This window comes from Rhinichthys klamathensis, unplaced genomic scaffold (assembly GCF_029890125.1).
Source record: "Rhinichthys klamathensis goyatoka isolate OS25496 unplaced genomic scaffold, OSU_Roscu_1.1 h1tg000937l_1, whole genome shotgun sequence".
Classification (NCBI taxonomy): domain Eukaryota; kingdom Metazoa; phylum Chordata; class Actinopteri; order Cypriniformes; family Leuciscidae; genus Rhinichthys; species Rhinichthys klamathensis.
Window position 1 is genome coordinate 153,789 of NW_026607265.1, and position 22,528 is coordinate 176,316.

General features: G+C 37.7%; 1 protein-coding gene across 4 annotated transcripts in view; it reads left to right on the forward strand.

Annotated features, from left to right (window-relative positions):
* The first annotated feature begins 65 nt into the window (after nucleotides 1-65).
* The window catches only part of slc1a9 (solute carrier family 1 member 9), a 38,606-nt gene continuing 16,143 nt past the window's right edge, over nucleotides 66-22,528 (forward strand). The window contains exon 1 of one of the 4 annotated variants that reach the window (XM_056244178.1): nucleotides 66-201. Coding sequence is in view for 2 of the 4 variants with exons in the window: in XM_056244179.1 (XP_056100154.1) it covers nucleotides 21,126-21,261 (136 nt within the window). In the remaining 2 variants the exon portion in view is untranslated. Of the gene's footprint in view, nucleotides 202-15,080; nucleotides 15,207-20,795; nucleotides 21,262-22,528 lie in introns of those variants that run through there. The other 3 variants (XM_056244177.1, XM_056244179.1, XM_056244176.1) reach the window with 3 other exon arrangements.

The window sequence follows — 22,528 nt, forward strand, 5'->3', positions numbered from 1 at the left end:
AGAGCGTTAAGTGAATGCAAAAATTCCCGCGGCGAGAAGGTCTGAGTGCTGAAGTCGCGCGATAAGGTATCTTCATGAAAGGCGGTGAGGGGACAACAGCCAGTGGGAGTGAAAGAGGGCTGGTTTAGAAGAAGAGGAATGGACAGAGTGAAAGAAGACATTATGGTGGAGGAAAAAAAGGACGAGGACCATCTGCTTGCGGTGGGTGTAGAGAGTTCTCAATCTCATAATGGAAAAACACAAAAAAGAGAGTGGGAAAATTGCTTAAATGCAATGGATAGACTGTCTTAGCAAGTGGTTAATTGAGTTTAAGTCCAAACTAATCACCACATGCAAGCATCATACACCAATGATGATTTTTAAGTTGTTAATAACTGCAACGAAAAGTAGAGGACAGCAGACTCATTTGTCATGTCAGTTTGTGGGGGTCTGAATGTGTTAGATTTTGGGACCAGCTCTTGAAATGGGGGGCAATTTCCTCTGGAGATTTATTTATTTATTTTTGTACAGCATCTACTGCCAACCAGCCCGTAGTTTTTATAGCAGTAGGACGTGTATATTGCCTTCTCTCGTTCTCCGTCTCTTGTTTTCCCCTCCTCTTTCCTTCTTTCACCTAGCAGAAATTTCCATCCCACCAAAACCCATTTCCCCAGAAAATGTAAAAAGATGAAAGGATAAGGAAAAGAAAGGACACAAAAGAGAGAAGTGTTCTGTTACAACCCTGCCCCTGTGAGACTGTCCATGAAAGAGTTAGGGGATGGGGAGAGAATAAGAGAACGAGAGGGGTACAGAAAAGAGGTTTTCAAAAAGGAACGGGGAACCGTTGTGGAACTTCATATTTAACAAACACATGTGCGTACACACACACACACACACACAAATACAAAGCTCAGTAAAGTCTAAAATGTGATCCGGCCCCCTCAGATCTTTGCTTCTGTCCTCTCCTGATGCTATTCCTCTCTCCTGACGCTGTTCCTCCCTCTTGGCATTTAGTGTCATTCACTCCCAGTCCTTACCTCCTTAACACTATTCGGTCTCTCTGGTTTTGTCTGAACTTGTTTTGTATGCACTTAGATATTTCAACCCCAGGGCTTATTGGTGAGATTGAAAGAGTGAGAATGAGAGAGAGCCACAAGAACAGAGAAAGATTGAGAGAGAGGAGTCACTGAGGTATTGAGCGAGATGACAGGCGAACAAAGGTAGAAAGGAAAAGAAGGGACAACTCAAACGGAGGTACAAAAGTTCTTACTCGCACTCAAATGGCTAAACACAAATGCACAGAAATCTCCAACACCTTGTCGTGGAAGGATAAAAATGTAGCCCATTTCTGCATCTTAATTAGCCAAAAGGCCTTTTAGTATAGTGTGAACCAGCATTACTTGTTTTTATGAAAGACCTTTTACCACTCCAAACACCTCATCACACAAGGACCACACCACACGTCACTGACACTGAGTCATAAACGAGAGCCTCTGACGAAATTTTTCAGATGCCGAACCACAGATAAGAGACTATCCTTCGCACGTAACCTTGAGCTTTGGGAAAGGCGTTCAATAAATAGATGCTGCATGTTATAATTATACTAATGTATCTATTATAGTTTTTAGTAAAATTTATATCATTGTATAATTTTATTATTTTGAGTTTTTATTTTCTATTTTAATTTGAGTTAAACTTAGTCATTTTGTTGTTTTTGTCATTTTTATTAGTTTTTAGTATGTCTATATAGGTTTAGTCATAACTGCGTTATTAAATTTATTGTAATAGAAATTAAAATAATAATAATACATTTTATGGTCCCCCCCCCCCCCCCCCCCCCTTAAGCCTAAGCAATATTAAACTGATTGAAACAACATTAAAATAATAAATATTACATCTATAATGTTAATAAATATAATGATCAAATGTAATAATATAGATATTTTTTATTTATTCATTTAATTATTAATGGTAATACATCCTTCTTTTAAACTCTGAAGAAGCTTTTAAGTAATTATTATACTTGTGGTACATTTTTGTTTCTTTGTGTCCCCTGCTCATAGTGTCTCTGCACGTTCGTTTTATTTCCATGGCAATGGCTATCCCACCTCAAACCTCAAATATCAAAGCAACTTCAATCTGTTACATAGCCATTATAGCAATTATTGAAAATAGCAGAGCTGTCAAGGAGACCAGTATGTTGTCCACGGAAGCTCTCCTGGGCCTGAGGTTAGACTTATGTTCTCAAAGAGGCGTCATTCATTTATCCCCCCCCCATACACACACACACACACACACACATCAGAACTCCACCTTACATTACCTTCATTTTCCTCACCCCCAGCACCACTATTAGCTCTCTCCTGGTGTTCTCTCTCTCACTCTCTCTCACGCTGTGGGCCGCAGCATGTGTTTCCAATTTCGGCTGTAATGCACAGCTCACCGCAATCTGACCTAATTTGCCCCCATCTCATGGATCCACCCTCAATAGCACCCACCGTGCCAGACAGGCTAGAGGTCAGAAGTCAAGGGTCGTCTGTGGGAGTGCGGGCCGGATGAGGGGGACAGCGTCTTTGATTGTTGTGTCAGGTCCCGCAGCATTATGGGCGTGTTCATCTGTGGCCGACTGCTGTAATTTCTTCGGTATTTGGGAATAGAGAGGGTTACCAATGCCTGAAATTGGATTTTGTAGTAAGACAAAAAGGTCAAAGAGGGGAGGTCAAGAACAAAGGCGCACACACAAACACAGTTCTTAACAAAACACACAGGCTAAAGTACATAATCCACAATCTCACACACCTTGATACGCTAGGTATCCGATCAGTGGAATGTCTTGCTACTGGAAAAGAGAGGGGTTTGACCAAAGGATTTAAGAGGAGAGATTGATTTTAGGAATGCCTTAATTATGGGAACGGAGAGCCTAACTCTGTTTAATCCCTAATGAGAAACAGCTTCATATGGAATGGCAGGAGGCATAAGAAATGGGTGAACTTTAAAAGGAATGATAGTGCAAGAGGGAAAGCTTGTCAGCCTTTATAAAGCACATAAAAGTGTGGCTTCATGCTGTGTGTATTTGCTGTATGCCCCCCTTTTTATAAGCTCACCCTCAGCCTCACTTTACAGTCCTCATAACACCAATAGAGGGAACGCCATTAAAAGAAATAAATGCAACGAGCAACTTGCTGTGGATTTGTGTATGGAATTGGGGCTACCAGTCTTAATGGTTCTTGATTGAGCACGGTGTGGTGGACCGCTGTTGCCACAGGCATCCCATGGGCTCTTTTGTCGTCTTAAGGGCTTTATGTTTTACTAGAGTTTATCTTCACTTCACAAGTAGTGTCCTTGAGAAGATAAGCATAGATAGACTGATTATCTTTGAGGCAGGCCATGCATTTCCTTAAAGGGAAAGGGTTTTGGGCGATGTGTTTTTTGTCCGTGCAATGAAAGTCATGAGGGTCCAATGTGGTTTTCATTCCAATGACCACCATTGTATGGGCAAAACTTTTGAAACTCTTCAAAGTAAAACTGAATCAATGGTATGTAAGTGTGCAATAATTTGTGACATTTTAAAGAGCCATAGAATCATAAAAAACCACACTGAAGGAATTTTCCTGTGTTCCAGTTATTCTCAAAGTTAATTTAGAATGAATTAAAAGTACATGAACATGGAAAATGAAGTTCTCAGATGTTCCTGCTACATTTATTAATTACATTTATTGCACTTTCAAATTTCCTACAAACATCATCTGCTGTTGGTCAGATTGTTTTGGTCATTTTAAGGTCTTTTGAGAGGAGCTGTATAAGGAGTTGAATCTAGTATAGTTGAAGTTGAGCCTAGGTTTTATTGTTGTACAAGTATCCTGATAAAATTTTCTTGTTAAACTATATCAAAGTACCTTTAAGCTAACTTCCAAGCCTCTTCTATCTAATTATGTTTCAATACAGTGTAATACAATAATGTTCAAATTAGGAATACAATTTGGTTCGATTCCCAAGAAAGCATGAACTTATAAAATGCAATGTAATTTGCTTTGGATAAAAGTTTTTAATTCATAAATTTAAATATCAATTGTGCCTCTTAAGTTCAAAACACAGAAGAAGAAAACTGTTTTTAAGCATCCACGCTGTAAAAACATTTGTTTAATGATTTATCACAACATTTTTTCTTTTGTCAAGTCAACTTAGATCTTTTATGTAGTTCAGATAACATACTATTTTGAGTTTCTGTTGATTAAACCAATCTCCTTTTTATTTTAAGGCAACCAGTTTACTTTTTTTAAAGCTGCTGTAGGTAACTTTTGAAAAAAATGTATTTGCTAAAACTGTCATTATGTCCTGACAGTAGAATATGAGACAGATAATCTGTGTAAAAATCAAGCTCCTCTGGCTCCTCCCAGTGGTCCTATTGCCATAGAAATACACGCTTCCGGTCAGAAACAACCAATCAGAGCCAGGAGGAATGTCTTAGCAGTGTCAGTCACGCTCGTGTACGCGCTGATCACACCCCTATCTTGCACAGCGCGTACCGTCGTCCAATTCTCGAGTGACACCTGCTCATAAAACAAAGATGGGTAAAAGGAAAAAGACTGATGACGATAAACAAGCGAAAAAGAAAGAATTACACAGAGCCCATTGACTCGGTGTCAAAACTCTAGCCGCATAACATGTAGATAAAATGTCACGCACTCTGCTAAGCAACAATTGAAACCTGCTAATTCACTGGCTTGTCATGTTGCTGAAATAATGTACTAGCACACCTTATCTAGCATTATAAATCGCTAGAATAATTACTTACATACTGTAACGTTAGTTACCGTTATATTAACGTTATCTTACTAGCTATTTATAACTTATAGAAAGAGTGCAACGTTATAAAGTTACATGTAGGCTATTGCAAAATACATAATGATTTGAGGACCAAGTTTGTAGTCAAAGTATGGCCAGGCCATAGTCAATGTAAAGCATATTATTGACGTTTAGTCCCTATTAGTGAATGTGCCATATAACTTTTTATCCGCTGTTATTGGTGGCCCTGTTTACTAGCCTGCGCGTTCACGGCAGGCTCCGCTGTGGAGGACGAGCTGTGGAGGGAGGGCTGTAGTGCAGCAGAGAGCAAGGGGGTGGGACCTGTAAGTTGTGCTTGTTCAAATTTTCAGGCTAAGTCAACGTTTTCTCAAAACTCCCTACTGCAGCTTTAAGTTAAAGGGGACCTATTATGCAAAAATTCACTTTTGTAAGGTGTTTGTACATAAATGTGTGTTGGCAGTGTGTGTACACAACCACCCTACAGTGATAAAAATCCAGTCCCTCCTTTTTTTTAAATCCCCATAAATCATAAGCAGTGTCTCCCAACGACCTGTTTTCAGAATCCGGTTTTAGTGACGTCACTAAAGCCACAGGCCCCGCCCACGAGTGTTGACAGACATTGCCGTTTCAACTTAGACCCGCCCTGATCGAGTTCACAGCAAGTTGTACACATCCGCCATTGCTGCACTAATGAGCATGTCTCCCAAGCGTTGAAGGCAGGGTTCTCAAGTCTCACGCATTGGCCGTGAGACACACGCAATTCAACCAGTTCACACGCTCACACGCCACACCGTGTATTTCTCACGCTGAAAAGTTAACGCCAACCAAGTTTTCCTGCAAGCTTTATATATAACGTTGTATACGAGGCGCAGGCACACAAAGTGAAGTTTCCTGCTGCCTGCCAGCACTTATCTCTCGGCCAGATTGCGTTCGTTAGGCAACATAGACGCGCGAACACACGGAAGTTGAAGGAACATTCTCGGCCACCGTACGTTCGTTACTAGGTAACCAACAACATCGTGCGAACACACGTCGTGATGGAGAAGGGAAGAAAGCTCGTCTAACATTTTTAGGCTAGAACATTTAATATATAGCCCATCGTATAGGCTACATTATTATTGATGCAGTCAAAAACTCTACAACTACTTTGCAACCAGGCCAGAAGCTTTGGCTCAGTTTGGCTAGCTTACATTACCTGAACTATAAGGGAAATGTTATGGTATGGGACGGAATGAAGATGTATTTCTTCACTTTATTTTAAATTATATATTATAATTTATATATAATTAATTTATAATATAATTTAGTGCTCTGGGTAATATTTTATATGCTGTCAAAACATACATTAATTATTGCCATTGCATTTGTATTTTTCAAAGATGTCAGTGAAAAAGCAAAAAGATATTTGTGTACACACACACACACACACACACACAAACACATTAATACTCTAATATGTCCATTTGTTCACAATGTCCCAGACCACACAATAAATCATTATACTATTTCGACTAGACACATTCAAAATGCAAAAAGATTTGTTTTTCCAAACTGTTTGGAGCAATCTGTTTTTTTTATATTTTTTTTATATTTGTAATTTTGAAATATAACATTAAAGAGTAGAATATTTGATGTGATGAATTGCTCTGTCATTTATCAGATTTACCAATTGTTATAATTTCAATTTGTGCTGGTTAATTATGAACAATGGGTAAAATTGGGGGGCGGGGCTCCATTGGGGCTCCTCCCCTAACCGCATGTGATCTCACTCCAACCCAGATAGCAAAAAATATCGGCACGGCTTCTTTTTGCCGCCGGCCCCAAACTGTCGGCTATAGGTGCGCCCCGCTGGCGGAGATGAAACGTTTGCCGCCGAATACGTCACTCCCATTTCTTGCGAGATGCCGCCGGCGAACAGCCGCCGGGCCGCCGACTTCATTCTCTCTGGCGGTTGCCGCCGTCTAAATGAACCGCGGCCGGCTGGCGGCAAGCCGCATTGAAATCGACCAGCCATGTCATTGGCATGAGTGGAACTGACAGCATTTTAACTTTCACATTTAAAGCGATTATAATTATTATGTGAATTATATCAAATTTTGTTATTGTTGTTGCTCCAAAGTCATTAGGGTTTATAACAGATTTGACTCAGTCTGATTCCATGATAAGGTTTAGGAAAATACATTTAAATTACGTTGAAACTCTGAAGCGATTCAGTGATAGGCCTATGTAAAATATATAGAATTATTTTATTCACTTAAGGTGACAATTCTTTACATTTCTTTGATTTATGCACAATTGAGATGCACAAATAGTCCAAAAAGAATTCCTTTTGTAAAACTTACTTGGCAATAAATATCTTTCTGATTCTGATTAGGTTTTAAAATAAATATTTCATTCATGGTATGAACAATTTAGCAGAATAAATGGATGAAGTTAGACTTTTCACCAATGCCTGAAATCAGTGAACAGTGAAAGACATCTGCAACTTGGCCAAAAGCTTGGGTATGCTTTAGATTTTTTTTATTAATTTGCAACCATGGTAATATTTATAATAAACATGAAAATCCCTGTTTTGACCTGAAAGATAAAGTGAAATATTTAGAAATATTTTGTCTCTCTGTCACCCCAGGAAATTTCGTTTATGTCTTTCATTTTTTTACAAGCTCGATTTTTTATTTTTTATTTTACCTTTTACAGGTAAGGGATTAATTTGCAATTGCGAGTTTTGCAATCTGTACAAATGTTTAAGAAAGTATTAAAGCACAAACAGAGAAGTACCTCCACCGGCCGAGAGGGGCAGTACCTAAAAAACGGAAGCAGATTTACCAACACAACAGTGGCCACTCGTCACACGATTTCAGTATTTGGAGAGGATATACTATCTAGTCATTGACTACGATCTTTAAAGTAAGTACATTTTTCCTTTTTGTGTAACGCAATATTATGTTCATTTTTTACATTTTTAGTTCAGCTTTTTCAAATATGTTCTTGCCTTACTAGTCAAGCTAGTAAGTTAGCCTTGTTTACAAAGTTTTCGTCATGTTTCTGACATAGCTAACGTTAGTTAGGCTAACGTTACTTAGTTTCTTCCTGGCGTTAGTTTTTTCTTTTCTTCTTTTAACTATATTTACGTATGTTTATGCAAGTGTGAGTACTACAGTATGTGGTTTAAGATAGTATTGGTCAGTCGAATAATTAACTAACTTACGTAACCAAATCCTGAAGGACAATTCTCCCGCCCACGTGGGAATGGTAACGTTAGCAAAATCTTTACAACAAGAAAGACTGATCAGTATAACTTGTGTTGTTTTCTAACTAAACATAATGATGTTTTGTTTGATTCGACAACCATGCTGCTAGTCTAGATTAACTTACAGTGTTAGCTAACACATGCTGCTTCGCCTTTTTTACTCACTGAATTCAAGCATGTTCGACATGTTGAAATGTATCTAGCTACAGTAGATCGCCAAAGCTTTACATCTAGAAAGAAAGCTTTACATCTAGAAAGTTTAACTTTTGGTGTTTTCTTACAAAAATAACGATGTATGTGTGTGTGTGTATATATATATATATGTATATATGTGTGTATATGTATATGATTGTGTTTGTCTGAACATGGTTTTCTGTTGATCCACTTGTGAAAATGACTCGTTTTTTGAAGGGTGAGCATTTTAATGTTATTGATTTTGCCTGGAAATTAATCAAAAAGTATAATTTATGCAAAATGTTCTTCTATTTTAGATGGTTCACATTGTTCAGTTTATCAACGAGGAGGATCTGCCATTTGCAGTGGTTCCGCAAGAGTGGCTCAGCGAGAGCATGTGCCATTGGCCCCCATTTAACCTCAGCAAAAAGACGAAGGCAACAATTTAGCCATCCTCTGCACACCTCCACACAGCACCTGGGAGAAACATCTTAAGTTCATGAAGGGAGCAGGTAAATGGGTCTGACTTGTGTATTTGATTTTCCTGTATTTCATCTGTGTAATTTATTTTCTGTTTATTGTGGATAACTGACTCTTTCATTCATTATTCCCTACTCTAGAATCTTGGAAGTCTCAAGAAAAAAAACTCTAGAAAGATGCATCGATTCCAGAAAACCAGGAAAATGCTGAACTGGTATGTAAAATCTATTGCTGTTATGCTGGATTTGTGATCCTGCCACTAAACTATACCATTTGTTAGATTTTCAAATTTCTGTTTCCTCTTTCTCGCAACCAGGTTTCTCCCCAGTAATCCAGACTCCACTTCACAGAGCCAAGAGTTTGAGTACAAGTAAGTGATGTTATTTGTGAAGTTTTTTTGTCTTGGAAACTATTGCTTCTATTTGAAGTCGGCATGAACCGGAAGTTACAAACGACTTTTCTCCAGTGTTGTGACGTATTTAAAAATGAAACGGTATATTGAACGGAGGGCAGGGTTTTACTCTAGCGCTCCTCTTCTCCATCTCTGCTCATAGCACGGTTTGAGGGGAGTTGCCACGCCCTCGCGCCATAGCACATGACCGGAAGAGAAGTCGTTTCGAGGGGGGAGGGAAGGGTAACGTATTTGATTAAAGATTATAAGGCTACATGAATTTTAAAAGAATAATGAAGTGCACAGATAAATCATTTATAATAAACACTACAATATTACATATAAAAATACGAATTGTAAAATCTTACTTCAAGAGCAGGTGAAGCAAGTTCAACAAACAATGTTGAAGACGTTTGCTTGCACTGAGCAATTAGGTACAACTTGCAAACAGCACCTGTGGTTGTCGGTTTAATTCCCACTGGGGCTACCTGTACATGTAGTAGACCTAGATATAAAGTAAAATTTAAGATTGTATACTGCATATATTACAGTCTGAATCCTTAGCCTTTCACATTTTTTATTTATTTATGAGAAGCTTCAGAGAAATGTAATTTGTAACACTTTTTTGGATTTTCAGCTTGGTGTAGGGGATAAAGCATGTTTTAGAGACATGTTCCTGAAGACCATTGTTCAAAGTAAGTTGGATATTTTTTTTTTATTTAATTAGATGTGTATGTCCTATTGTCCTCATGCAATTCAAATTAAATGACAGATCTGTATTTTCTATATTAGCCATCCGGAAGGACCCGGCAACCCAGGATGCACTGATGAGGCGGTCCAGGTTAACGTTAAGCGTTACCTGAAAGGAGCATCTGACCGTGAAGGCAGAAAAAGGCGCCGCACAGCTGAGAGGGACCCACAGCCGACCACTTAAAACTAGACTGACTACTGACACCCCAGAATCACTGACAACTGGAATCCTTTCTTTATCTTGCAGTCAGTAGAATCAAGACCCCTAAAGAAGTCAGAAGTGTCAGACTACACTCACTCACTGTGGAAATTACTTTCTTTTTTTCTTTTTCAAATAAAGCTTGTAAATCCTTGTGCCACAGGTCAGCATTGCCGTTATAATGGCCTATTCTACTCCAGAGCTTTACTATAAATTACTACCACTTATCATATTGTTAGAAATGGCTTGTAAATGTAGTTATACAATTTTTATTTATTTGGTATCTTGCACATTATTTGGTATCAAATATCCTCTTTACTTGTCATAATGTTTACTGGTAATTTGTTACCCTAGAGCTGTCCTTTTTATATGAAAACTTATTGTAAGTGTTGTAATTGCAGCCTTTTGAATCCAAAATTGAATTGGAAACCTGCATGTTAGTATATTGATTGATTTATTTTTCTGTTATGTTTCAGTGATCTGAAACATCTTGTTTAAATGACAGTTACTGTACTTTGAAACGTGGAATAAAAATGCCAATTGTAAATTTGTCTGGTTTGAGCAATCATTATTCTTGATAAACTGCATGCTATAAATAAAATATATATATATATATCTAGCCAGAATAAGCGGCGGCAGAGCGCTCGAAAATAGCGTTTGCCTCCGGCGGGCCGCGGAAGGACGGCCTTCAATATAAAGCGCGGCGGAACGGCGGTTGGCCCGCGGGCCGGCCGCTTAACGAAGGCGGTAGGAAGGCGGCTGCCGCTTTTAAAAAGCGGCTGCCGCCGGCGGTGCGCCGTCCAACGTGTTTGCGATGTCGCCATTCTGACGCTCCTACTGCCGCCGGAGAACCGACGGTGGTCCGCCGACTCATTGCTATCTGGGAAGCTTTTGATAAAACTTGAGAACCCTGGTTGAAGGTGTTGTGGCTGGATGTATTAATCAACATAGCTCTCTCTATTTACTCCTGAAATCTGAGCCACCTTGCTGAAGACGAGATGGGTTCATTTTGTCTTTGAAAAATGCTCCCTCAACTCTACCGAAATTTGTTTATGTAACTTACCTACGCACTTCTTATACTGTGTTTACTCAGCTCTTACAATGATTTTCTGGAGTAAAACTGATGCTTATTCTTTTGTGTGACATACAATAAACTTTATTAAACTCATCAGTATATTTTGTGTCATCATTCAGACATGGTCCTACTACAGCAGGCTTGTATTAATAGTGGCTACAATCAATGACACATAGGTTATAACCGTAATTAAACTAAACTATACCTGTTCCAACTCCATACATCATATATTCTCTGACTCTGTAGGCATTATTGTCCGAGTCGAAATGAACACCGTTACTGTGAGTTTCTGTTTTGATAATTATCATCTTTCCGTGAGTTGAGATTGTTCACTGAGCGCGAGCTGGTTAGGCTCCGCCCCCTGTGTTGTGAACCAGCAGCTCATTAGCATTTAAAGGAGACACACTAAAACGGTGCGTTTTTCTCAGCCCCAAAAAGTGACGATTTAAACATGCTGTAAAAAATTATCTGGGGGGTATTTTGAGCTAAAACTTCACATACACACTCTGGGGACATCAGAGACTTATTTTACATATTGTGAAAAGGGGCATAATAGGTCCCCTTTAAACCAACAATATTTTTTTTACAGTGCTAATACAAAAAGGCAACTGGCTCATTTAACTGTAGGGCATTTAGACGTTTGACAGACACTTATCAAATACCAAATTACAATGCATTCGAGGTATGCAATTTATAATTTCATGGATTCCCTGGGAACTGAACCCATTATTTTGGTGTTACTATACCATGCATAATGTTTAAAGCAGAAACGTCAGACAATAGCTGAAGCTATGGTATGACTAGTCATATTGATCATATTATTTCTCCCACTCATATATATATACACACGAGTGGAATGTTTCTATTCATGTGTGCGGTCATTGAGGTTTGCATAAAAGTGATTAAATGGCATGTGTGCTATTTGATAATTATTTAGGCAGAATAGCGTTGACATGTTTTACAAGACCAAACTAATTATGCTTTGTCTGTTTTTTTTTTATTAAATTGGCCTATGCCACCAAGTAGTCAGCCACATCTTGTTTTCCTAATAAAGTAATTGATGAAAAGTTTGTCGAAACAGAATGAAGAGGAACACGGTTTTGATGTAAGTTCCCACAATTAAACTGCATCTGGAGACAGGGAGAAGAAAGTGATTTTAAATGTCAAACACCATGGATTTAGAATGGTAAAAACATCGCCAGACAACCAAGCTCCATTTTAGTTGCACTCCTGTGGTCACAGAATCTGTTCCAAATTATTGTGTCAGTTTAATTATTGTAGAAAAATGGGACAAAAAGCTGTATCTAATTACAATGTTCCATTTGCAAAAGTTGGTGGTTGGTTGGTTTAGAATTAGCATGAATTTAGTAGGATTAAATGGCGATAATCCGTTTCTCTGAGGTTTCTTTGATGGATAACAGTTGGCTCATGTTGCGCAGGAAGTATAACACTTGTTTTTATCTCATTGTACCTGTGCATAGTCTTAATAGCATTCACACCTTAGTCTTTCTCCTGTGGAATACAAACCATTCATAACAGCTCCTGGGACTCCTTTAGAAGTATAATATACTGCAACTTTTTAAGTTACTTGACTCCTTTTTCTCAGCAGAGGCAGAATGAACCATATTTGACTGGGCAAACACAGTTGCTGCAGATTCCGTTGTGATAAATGCTGTTTCAGATCTGAAAGACAGGAATCCCTAAATGGTCGCAAATGGTTGCAAAAGTCTCTAGTGTTCTCAGAAAAATAACTATTGTGCTGGAAAAAATATCAAATTAGAGCCTGTTTATAAGTCATAAGTGTTCAGAACTGTTTTTAATTGTAACCTAACAATTTAGAGCAAAATAGTTATAAAAAAAATAGAAAATAGATAGACGTTTCAGTGAAAATTATTAATGTTTTGTGATTAGAAATGTGTGTGTGCCTTTAAACATTTAAATTCTGACTGGTGCAGTGGACATGAGCCCTCCCTCCTCCCTGATGTATGCTGAAGGAGAAATGTAACGCATTGTAAATTTTACTCTCTATACAACACCCTGTTGGGTACTGTTTCAGCGGCAGACTTTGTGTTTGAACCACTGTGGCAATTAGCAGGAGATAGACTTACAGTCCATCCGTTGCACAAAAGACAGTGAGAGAGAGAGAGACAGAGAGAGAGAGGAATGGACATAGAGGCCGCCCCAGTTTTGTAGCTCTCCTCTGCCCCTCCATCTGTCAGTCCTGTGGGACAGGGTGTGTGATAGCGACTGGAATGCGTATGGGAACGTATGTTTTTGTTGTATATTTATGCATGTGTGGACAGAGATTCTCCTTTCATTTCTATTATTTTTTGGTGGTCATTTCTTTCTTGTCTAAGGGATAGGTCGTTCAGAAAAAAAAAAATTCTGTCATCATTTCTGAACCTTCATGTCATTCTAAACCTGTATGACTTCCTTTCTTCTGTTGGAAATAACTGAAGACATATTAAAAACTATTTTTATTTAGTTTATACTGTGAAAGTGTTTTGGACCCCTTTTACTTTTATTGTATGGACAAAGTTGATTCTACAAAATATCTTGTACTATTCAAAGAAAGTCATACAGGTTTGCAATAGTATAATGGTGAATAAATGATGGTAATATTTTCATTTTGGGTGAAGTATTCCTTTAAAAGCCAGGTGTTTAAAATAGTGTATTACTGAGACCGAGAAACACTATCACCTCAGTATTATTAAATTATCTTGCTCTTTGGACACACACAAAACCAGCTGACACCGTAATGGGTCATTTAACATATTCAGTATTCCTTTTCCCAGCATTCAGCTGGGACAGAACAGATATAATAATATGTGTAATGAAAAGAATAAAAATCACAGGGTTCTCTGTTCATATAGACATAAACTGCAAAAAATAAAAAATCATAGTGAGCAATTGATGTCTTTTAGTCAATATGCTACTAGATTCCATGCACATAATGTCAAATGGGCAAAACCTGCGGCAATGTTTGTTTTGATATAGTTTGGCACACGTGCCCATTCTTCCTACTTCAAATAATTTGAGGTGTGTGGTTGGAGCTTAAAAGAATTGGTTTGCTACTGATTAAAGCCTTTAGGGCGCTTTTTTTTTCTCAGCAGTGAATCTGGACGTGTTTGAACCATTAGCCTACATCCAGGAAATCTAATGAGTCCGTGTTTAGTATTATCATGCCATTGCTGTGAATCTGAAAGATACATCAATCACCACATATTTTTATGAGGTTCTCAGCAGCCAAACGCAGCCATTAAAGTAAAGATTTCAGGTGACAGGAAACAGAAAGATTGAGTAGGCTAACTATCATCTCCTATGACTAAATCGTGAGGCATCTGATGTGATTCCTGATATGCAACTACCTGTATTAAGCCCCGCCTCCCTCCTCATCATATAGATGGGGAAACAGAGCCACATCGCCATCCAGTGGGTGGAAGTGGGACACATTGAGATGAAATCTGTCCTAGATCATGGATTACTCAGGCTTCCTTATATCTCTCTCCATCTTTCTTCATCACTTAGCCTACATGTCCCCATAAATGATATGTTCTATCTATCTATCTATCTATCTATCTATCTATCTATCTATCTATCTATCTATCTATCTATCTATCTATCTATCTATCTATCTATCTATCTATCTATCTATCTATCTATCTATCTATCTATCTATCTATCTATCTATCTATCTATCTATCTATCTATCTATCTATCTATCTATCTATCTATCTTCTATCTATCAATAATCTGGTCCTGTAAATGAATTGAACTGATTATGTATTAGTTGGTGAAGGCAGACACAGCTGACAAAGTAACGTGATACTGGAGGATTAATAAAATATATTTGATTAGGAGAGTGTGAATATGTTAGAGAGAAAAGAGGGAAACCGAGAGAGAGTGAGAAAGAGAGAGACTGAGCGCGCAAGCCAGGCTCAGGGAATCAAAACGTTCTTATTAATCTGAGAATTTTCTCAGATGACGCAAAGACTGTGACTCTCACTCCATCTCTCTCTTTCTCACCCTCTGTCCATTCTTTCCACATGTCTCTTTCCTAATGCCTCAATCTTGTTGGATGGGAGACGGCACAACAGAACAAGTAAGACTATCAACAACTACACATCACTGTTCTTGTTTCTGTTTAAACTTGTCCTTAACCCTCTCAATATAAGAACTTTATATTTTTGTTCACACTGCTTCATTTAATTCAGCTTGTTATATTATGAAATGCTCAAACAATGTATGGTGGACATAAAGTCCTCTACATGAGTTCATGCACTGTGCATGAACTCATGTAGAGGACTTTATGTCCACTATACATTATTTGAGCATTTCATAATATAACAAGCCGAATTGATCATATCATATTGATCAAATTGATCATATCATTGATCGTCCATGATCGTTGAAGTGCATCCTTTAAATTCCTCTTAGTCAGTGGTGTTATTGTAGATGTCATTGCTGCAAACTTAACAGCATATATCAGTTAACTAATGGCCTAAGTCTGGGATTCTTTGAGTGTTGTGGTAGTGTGAAGTGTCAGAGAGATGATGATGGATGGTTTTAAGAGTGCAGATTATGAATGTCCTCATGCTTCATTAGAGGCACTTCTCAAACAGGAGTCAATCAGCCATGGATAGATCGCTAGTTTGGGTCATATATCGGTGAGATATGATTTATCACAATGAGTAGAGACCTCCGTGGCTTCAGAAATGAAATGACGAAAGAGTTGATTCTGCAGACATGGAGCTTAAAGACAGATTGACAGGGATTTAGGAAGGTAAAATGAGGGTTCCTGCAGGGCTCGATTAGGGAAAAACTTGCAGGACAGAAACAGAGAAAGACAGAGAGAGGGGGAATTGGGGATTTATAAATAGCAAAGCTTTAGCAGGGTGAGGCGAGCAGATGTGATAGACAGTCTGTGCTTAAGGAGTTCAAACAACAGATTAATACACTCAGATTATAGTCAGAGATAGAGGGGTAAGGGGGGAGGCTGTGTGTGTGTGTGTGTGTGTGTGTGGATGTGGTTAAGCAAAGATGACCCTGTACACGTCGTCTGCACATGCAGAAGAATAAGCCCCCAGATGGACTTACACACATACCTGCATGTTCTTACTTCACCGTATACTTACTTCTCATTACTTTACATCAGTTTTCTAAACATATTGTGATGTATATACTCATGTTCTGGAAAAAAAAATAATGCGAGAGATTGGTTAGATTGAAAAATAATGTGCTAGTTGTCTTGGAAAAGTGTGAATATGTTTGTATTAGTGTTCTGGCATTTAAATTTTAGACTGCAGTACAAATTCTTAATCAATATTTTTGTCTAGTTACACATCCTTAAAATAAGATAAATCATACTTAGAATAGAATATATCTATAAGTAAGTTTTTTCTTTTCTTATTTCTGCTATTTTAATTCCGTATTTATTTATTTAATGATTATAGTAAAGCTGGATATATGCTCCGCGTGGGGCCTGGACGGTTAGCCTTTCGGTTTTATAATTTTGCAATAATTTTCTGATCCCATATTGTCCCGTAAATATACTCCATCTGTGCACTCAAATAATGATGTGAGTTTAGCTAAATATAATACAGATTGTTGAATTATCCCAATTACATTTTGCACAAAATATATAATGGAAACTCAAGCACTTTCTGTACACCACAGTGACTATTAGAAATCTCTAGAAGCAGTTCTAATCTTGGGCATGAAATGGCAGGTTTTAAAGGAATAGTTGACTACAAAATGAATCATCAAAAATGACCTAAAGTTCACCTTTTGCTTATCAGTTGAATTGATATTGTTTTAAGGCTGTTTTGTATTCCTGCAGCTCAAACAGTAGACTACAACACCAAGGTTTGATTCCTAGGGAATGCATGAACGGATAAAATGTATACCTTGAATGCAATGTAAGATGCTTTGGATATAAACATCTGCCATTGCTGAAAGTAATTTATTGCAGTGGATAACTGGAATGTAGTACAGTATGATCTTATTTGCTGTAACACACATAATTCATGTAGCTCAAACAGTACAGTACAATAGGTTATAGGTTTGATTCCTTGGGAATGTATGATGCAACTGATCAAATATATATGTTTAATGCAAATCTTCTTAAATATAAATCTGAAATATGCATGGTTGGGTGTAGTTTGCATAGTTCATGTGTGAGGTTGAAAGACATTGTGGTGTCCAGTCCGTCACTGTGTTGCTTCCATTTTCTCACTGAGGCAGGGAGTTATAGGATTATATCTCTATCCCTTTGCAAAGCCCACACCAAACAATCAACCTCAGAAAATAATCCTCACTCACACTGACCACACAATCAGAAATCTGAACACATACCCTTGTATCAGTGATTCATTGATATTTCTGAGGAGAAAACCTTAAAATCAATGGTGATTCTGGCAGTCCAGATATAACAATCTGACTCCCCCCTCATCCTCAAAAAAAGCATAATAACCCACCTGCTTTGAATTTCTTTTGTTTAATACTATATTCAAATATTTATCTATAGAAAAACAAACAAATTTGAATGAGTGATTAAATATAGACATATGTATAAAAATACAGAAACCGAATGTATCATGAAACAGTCATATGTAGCTTGAAGTTCTTATTCTTCAATAGTTCTCCTGTTTAACTTTAGCCACTAATTGGAAAATTGTGTCTGCAGTGTGACACAAATGTGGTTGTTCACGGTATACTTGTTGCATAACCTAATAGCTGTCTGTTTTGTTTGAAATTGTTTTTTTTCCACACCGTCACTGATGCACCTGCAAATAAGGGCAGCCAAACCACAAGAAAGGCATTCTTATCTCCTCCAGTTTACCTGCTGAAAGCCTAAGGTGGTTTTAATGGTTTTTGATGGTTTTAATAAGGGGTTTAGACACTTGTCAACTGAGACTATCTAAACCAGGCTTGGTCAAGGTTTAGCTCCTTCTCACTAATCTCTTTCTCACTTTTTAATGCTTATTGTGATTCTTGGCTAGCTTTCTAAAGAGATTCCCCCAAGCCTTTCTCTCTTCCAGGGATTTGGGTTTGTCCACAACTTCAAGTTTTCTGATTGAAGGAGTGAAAGTGATAGGCCTATCTCTCCATCTCAAAAACATCCTCGGGCACTCTGATTAACACCCCAGCCAGAATCTTTCCTTTCCACTCTGTATGATCTAAAAGGAGGCCGACCCAGATTTTTTTTTTTTTTTTTTTTTTTTTTTGGTAAGCTGTAGTTTTGCCTCTGGCTAATCGTTTCATCCATTCCATTCCTGAGCATCCTGTTCTGTCTTAAAGAGCTTGCCAGTGTAAATCAAACCTGTTCTGTTTGTTATGGCTAAAGTCCAGCAGCTTTGCTATAGGCTAAGCTTCGGGCATTTGTTTGGTTGCTTGTTTGAGGCATTTGCTTGGTTGAGTAAGTGGAGACAATAAATAGTGTCTAATGCTGTGTAGAGTACATAGTCCATGCCTCGGGATGCGGAAGCAACCAGCAAGTTGAGACTTAATTTTATTTTTGTGATTAAGGTTTTGATGTTGTTCACTGGAAATTATAACACTGAGTTGCTATGGTTTTTGTTTAAACCTTTCGATCTTTAGTTTCACTTTGCACCCCCAAAATTTGAATGAATCAATTAAAGACGAACCCAGACCCCTCTAAAACCCACAGAATGCTTGCTTTACATGCATTAAAGGATTAGTTCACTTTCAAAAAAACTTTTGCTGATAATTTACTCACCCCCATGTCATCCAAGATGTCAATGTCTTTCTTTCTTCAGTCGAAAAGAAATTAAGGTTTTTGATGAAAACATTCCAGGATTTTTCTCCACATAATGCACTTTGCTGGGCACCAAACGGTTCAAGGTCCAAAAGACAGTTTCAGTGCAAACTGCAAACTGTTCAAAGGGCTTTAAACGATTCCAGACGATGAATAAGGGTCTTATCAAGCGAAACGATCGCTCATTTAAAAAATAAATAACAAAGTTTAAGTTTAATAATGTCAAATGCTCGCCTTGCTCTGTTCTGTGATGCACGTTCGTGACTCTCCTGTTCGAACTCGTTCATCAAAATGAACAAATCTTTTTTCGAGTCATTTGGTTCATTTAACGAACGAAATGAACGAATTGACTCGGAAAAAGATTAGTTCATTTTGATGAACGAGTTCGAACAGGAGAGTCACACAGAACAGAGCAAGGCGAGCATTTGAGCTTATAAAACTTAAACTTTGTTATTTCTTTTTAAAATGAGCGATCGTTTCGCTTGATAAGACCCTTATTCATCGTCTGGTGTCGTTTAAAGCCATTTGAACAGTTTGCAGTTTGCACTGAAACTGTCTTTTGGACCTTGAACCGTTTGGTGCCCAGCAAAGTGCATTATATGGAGAAAAATCCTGGAATGTTTTCATCAAAAACCTTAATTTCTTTTCGACTGAAGAAAGAAAGACATGGACATCTTGGATGACATAGGGGTGAGTAAATTATCAGCAAAAGTTTTTTAAAAGTGAACTAATCCTTTAATGTTCATTTTATTTTTACTCAGCTCTTTGGAATGCTTCATTCTGATTGGTCAGTTGTGGAATTCAGTGTTCACCGTGGCAACGCAGTATATCAGACATTCATGTCTCTCACTGTGGACTCGGATCTTTCTTGTTTCGTACCATCTTGTCTAATCGATTGTAAGAGCTGAGAGGACTTCAGTATTTATATTACTGTAAGATCATTCCAATGTTTGTCTTGTTGCTAGGCTGATTGATTTGTATATTGTAAATGACAGTTTTTTGTACATGTATAAGTATAAAACAATTTAAACACAAATCAGTATTTAATCTCCATATTTATTTATTTAATAATTATAGTAAAGATATGTATAGATATGCACCGCGTTGGGCCTGATTAGCCTGTCGGTTTGATAATTTTGCAATAATTTTCTGATCGAATATTATCCCTTACATACACTCAAATAATGATGCACGTTTAGCTGAATATCATACCGATTGTTGAATTATCCCTATTACATTTTGCACAAAATATATAATGGAAACTCAACCAGTAGTTTATGTACGCCACAGTGACCTTTTATTAGGAGTCTCAAGGATCAGTTCTAATCTCAGGCATGAAATGGCATGTTTTAAAGGGATAGTTGACTACAATATGAAAATTAAGTCCTCATTTACTTATTTACCCTCATGTGGTTCCAAACCTGTATGACTTGTTTGTTGTAATACAAAAGAAGATATTTTGGGATATCTCTTTAATGTCATCTACTGACAGCCAAAGCTTTTATATTTAGTTGGCCAATCCTTTTCACATTGTTATTCATAAATCAGTCTGGATTGGTGGAGAAGAAAAACAGTCACATGCTCTTTTGGGGGAGAGATGCATTGTGACAGTAGCTGATCTTACAACATGGTTAAAGAGCACAAGAAATTATGTTTCATTGTAAGAAAGAATAATTGCTGCTTTGTGTTACTACATCATTGCAAAGGCCATCAAGTGTTTGTTTTTTTCTTTTTTTTTCTTCTTGAATTCTTCTGAAGTCTTTGTGATTTACTTGTTGACTGTCATTGCACAGCAATGTTTCACTAAAATCCTGGCCTTTTTTGAACCTGTGACTATTGGTGTGCCTGAAAATTATATATTCAGTTACAACCATGTTACCTCCAAAAAAGGGATTAGTAGAATGTAGCAGCGCTTCATTTTTATAGGCGCAGTTCTGGCATGTTGTTGCCTGCATGTGTTTGAATGTGAAGACCTTTGTGAAAACTGGTTTAAGCTCACGACTTCAGGGAAAATTGTGAGGTATTGTAAAAAGAGATGCAGAAGCACGGGTCATAAGCTTCTCTTTCTCACTCTCTCTCTCTCTCTTCCAATGAGGCTTCACAGAGGATTATGTATGTGCAATTGAAACTTGGCAAATGACTTTCCTCCCTCCCCCTCCAAAAAATAAATAAAAATCATTTTAGCAATGCTGCCAATCCGTCTTTATGTCTGAGCAGCAACTGTTGTTTTAGTTTAAATCTGAGATGAAGAACAAACAGATGAACAGGACAGGGAACATCCAGAAAAAGAAAGAGAAATGGAGGTCAAAGAGTAAGAACCACACAGCACCAAAAAACAGCATGGACAAAATGGGCAAAAAGGCCAAGACGGCAAACTCGGGTAAGTATTTCTCTCGTCTAATTATTTCAAGATAAAAGAGACAAGCATTATTCTTCATGATGATGCAATTCACTAATGTTTGTTTGCAAATATAAATGTCACTGTCTTTCAGCTCTTGCTTTTTTCTGAACATGTGTGTTTATTCTATATGTCTCATTACTCAACCAGTTTCTCTTACTTCAATCAGTGTCCAGTTTCATGCAGATGTTTATAATGTGGCGAGGTTGATAAAATGTTTATTGGCCCCACTTGGCAGTCATATGGTTTTGTAAAGGAGCAGGAGTTATTCCCATGTTGAGGTTTGTGTATATGGGTGTGTATGTATGTGCGTGTAAGAGAATGCTTGAAAAGTAGCAGTTTAGAAGATTAAAAGATTTGAAGGGGGTTATAATGTTTCCTGTGAGGCTTTGTGGTTTTGTTTCTTTGTGATCCATGATCTCTGTGCTTTTCAAACCGAAGAAGGCCTCCATTTCAGCATCATTCGATTTCTCTTTATAAAAGAGGTGGAGCCTTAGGAAAAACAGCTGTAAGATGCGCATGACATGAGGAGGTGAAAATCTCTTGCTTGACTGTTTCAGATGATCATACGGATCACAGAATTGCCAACTGCTTGATGGGGATGAGAAAAAGCGGCATGTTGTGTGGTGCAGATGTCCTGGGAAGCTTTTAATAAACTGTTGTTTATATATTTATGCAATTTAAATTGTCAATACAAAGACTTGGTCATAGTCAGTCATAAATCAATAATTTAAAGCCTATAAGCTGTTTGACAGTCAAATGAGGCCTTGCAGTACATTGGCCTCCAGTGTCATGAGCACAGATCTCGACAGATGAAAATAATAATGACCAATTATGGTAATATGGTGTGTTATGTGTCAGCATGCTCACATAAACACAGCAAAGGGTCGTTCAAGGCTTTCAGATGCAATTTCATGAACTTATCACTCTCCAGCTGTAATATTCACCTATGTTGCTGATGCGAAACATTTGTGGCTAATCCATCCTCGTAAGGCTGTTAATCTCATCCACAACTACAATTTATCAGTCTCAGACATCTCTAATACGACTTTTAAACACAAACTAGTTTGTTGTCATTGTGGTGAATTGTTTTGCGTACCACTGCTCATTAGCATGATAGAAAAAGAGCTTGGGGTATTGGGAAAGATATTTTTCTTTGTAATTAGTCTTTGCTCTAGTGTATATTTCCATGCTTTTGAGGGTCCTCCATTACTGGTGTACTATATGTGTAACAAAATATTTTTAACAC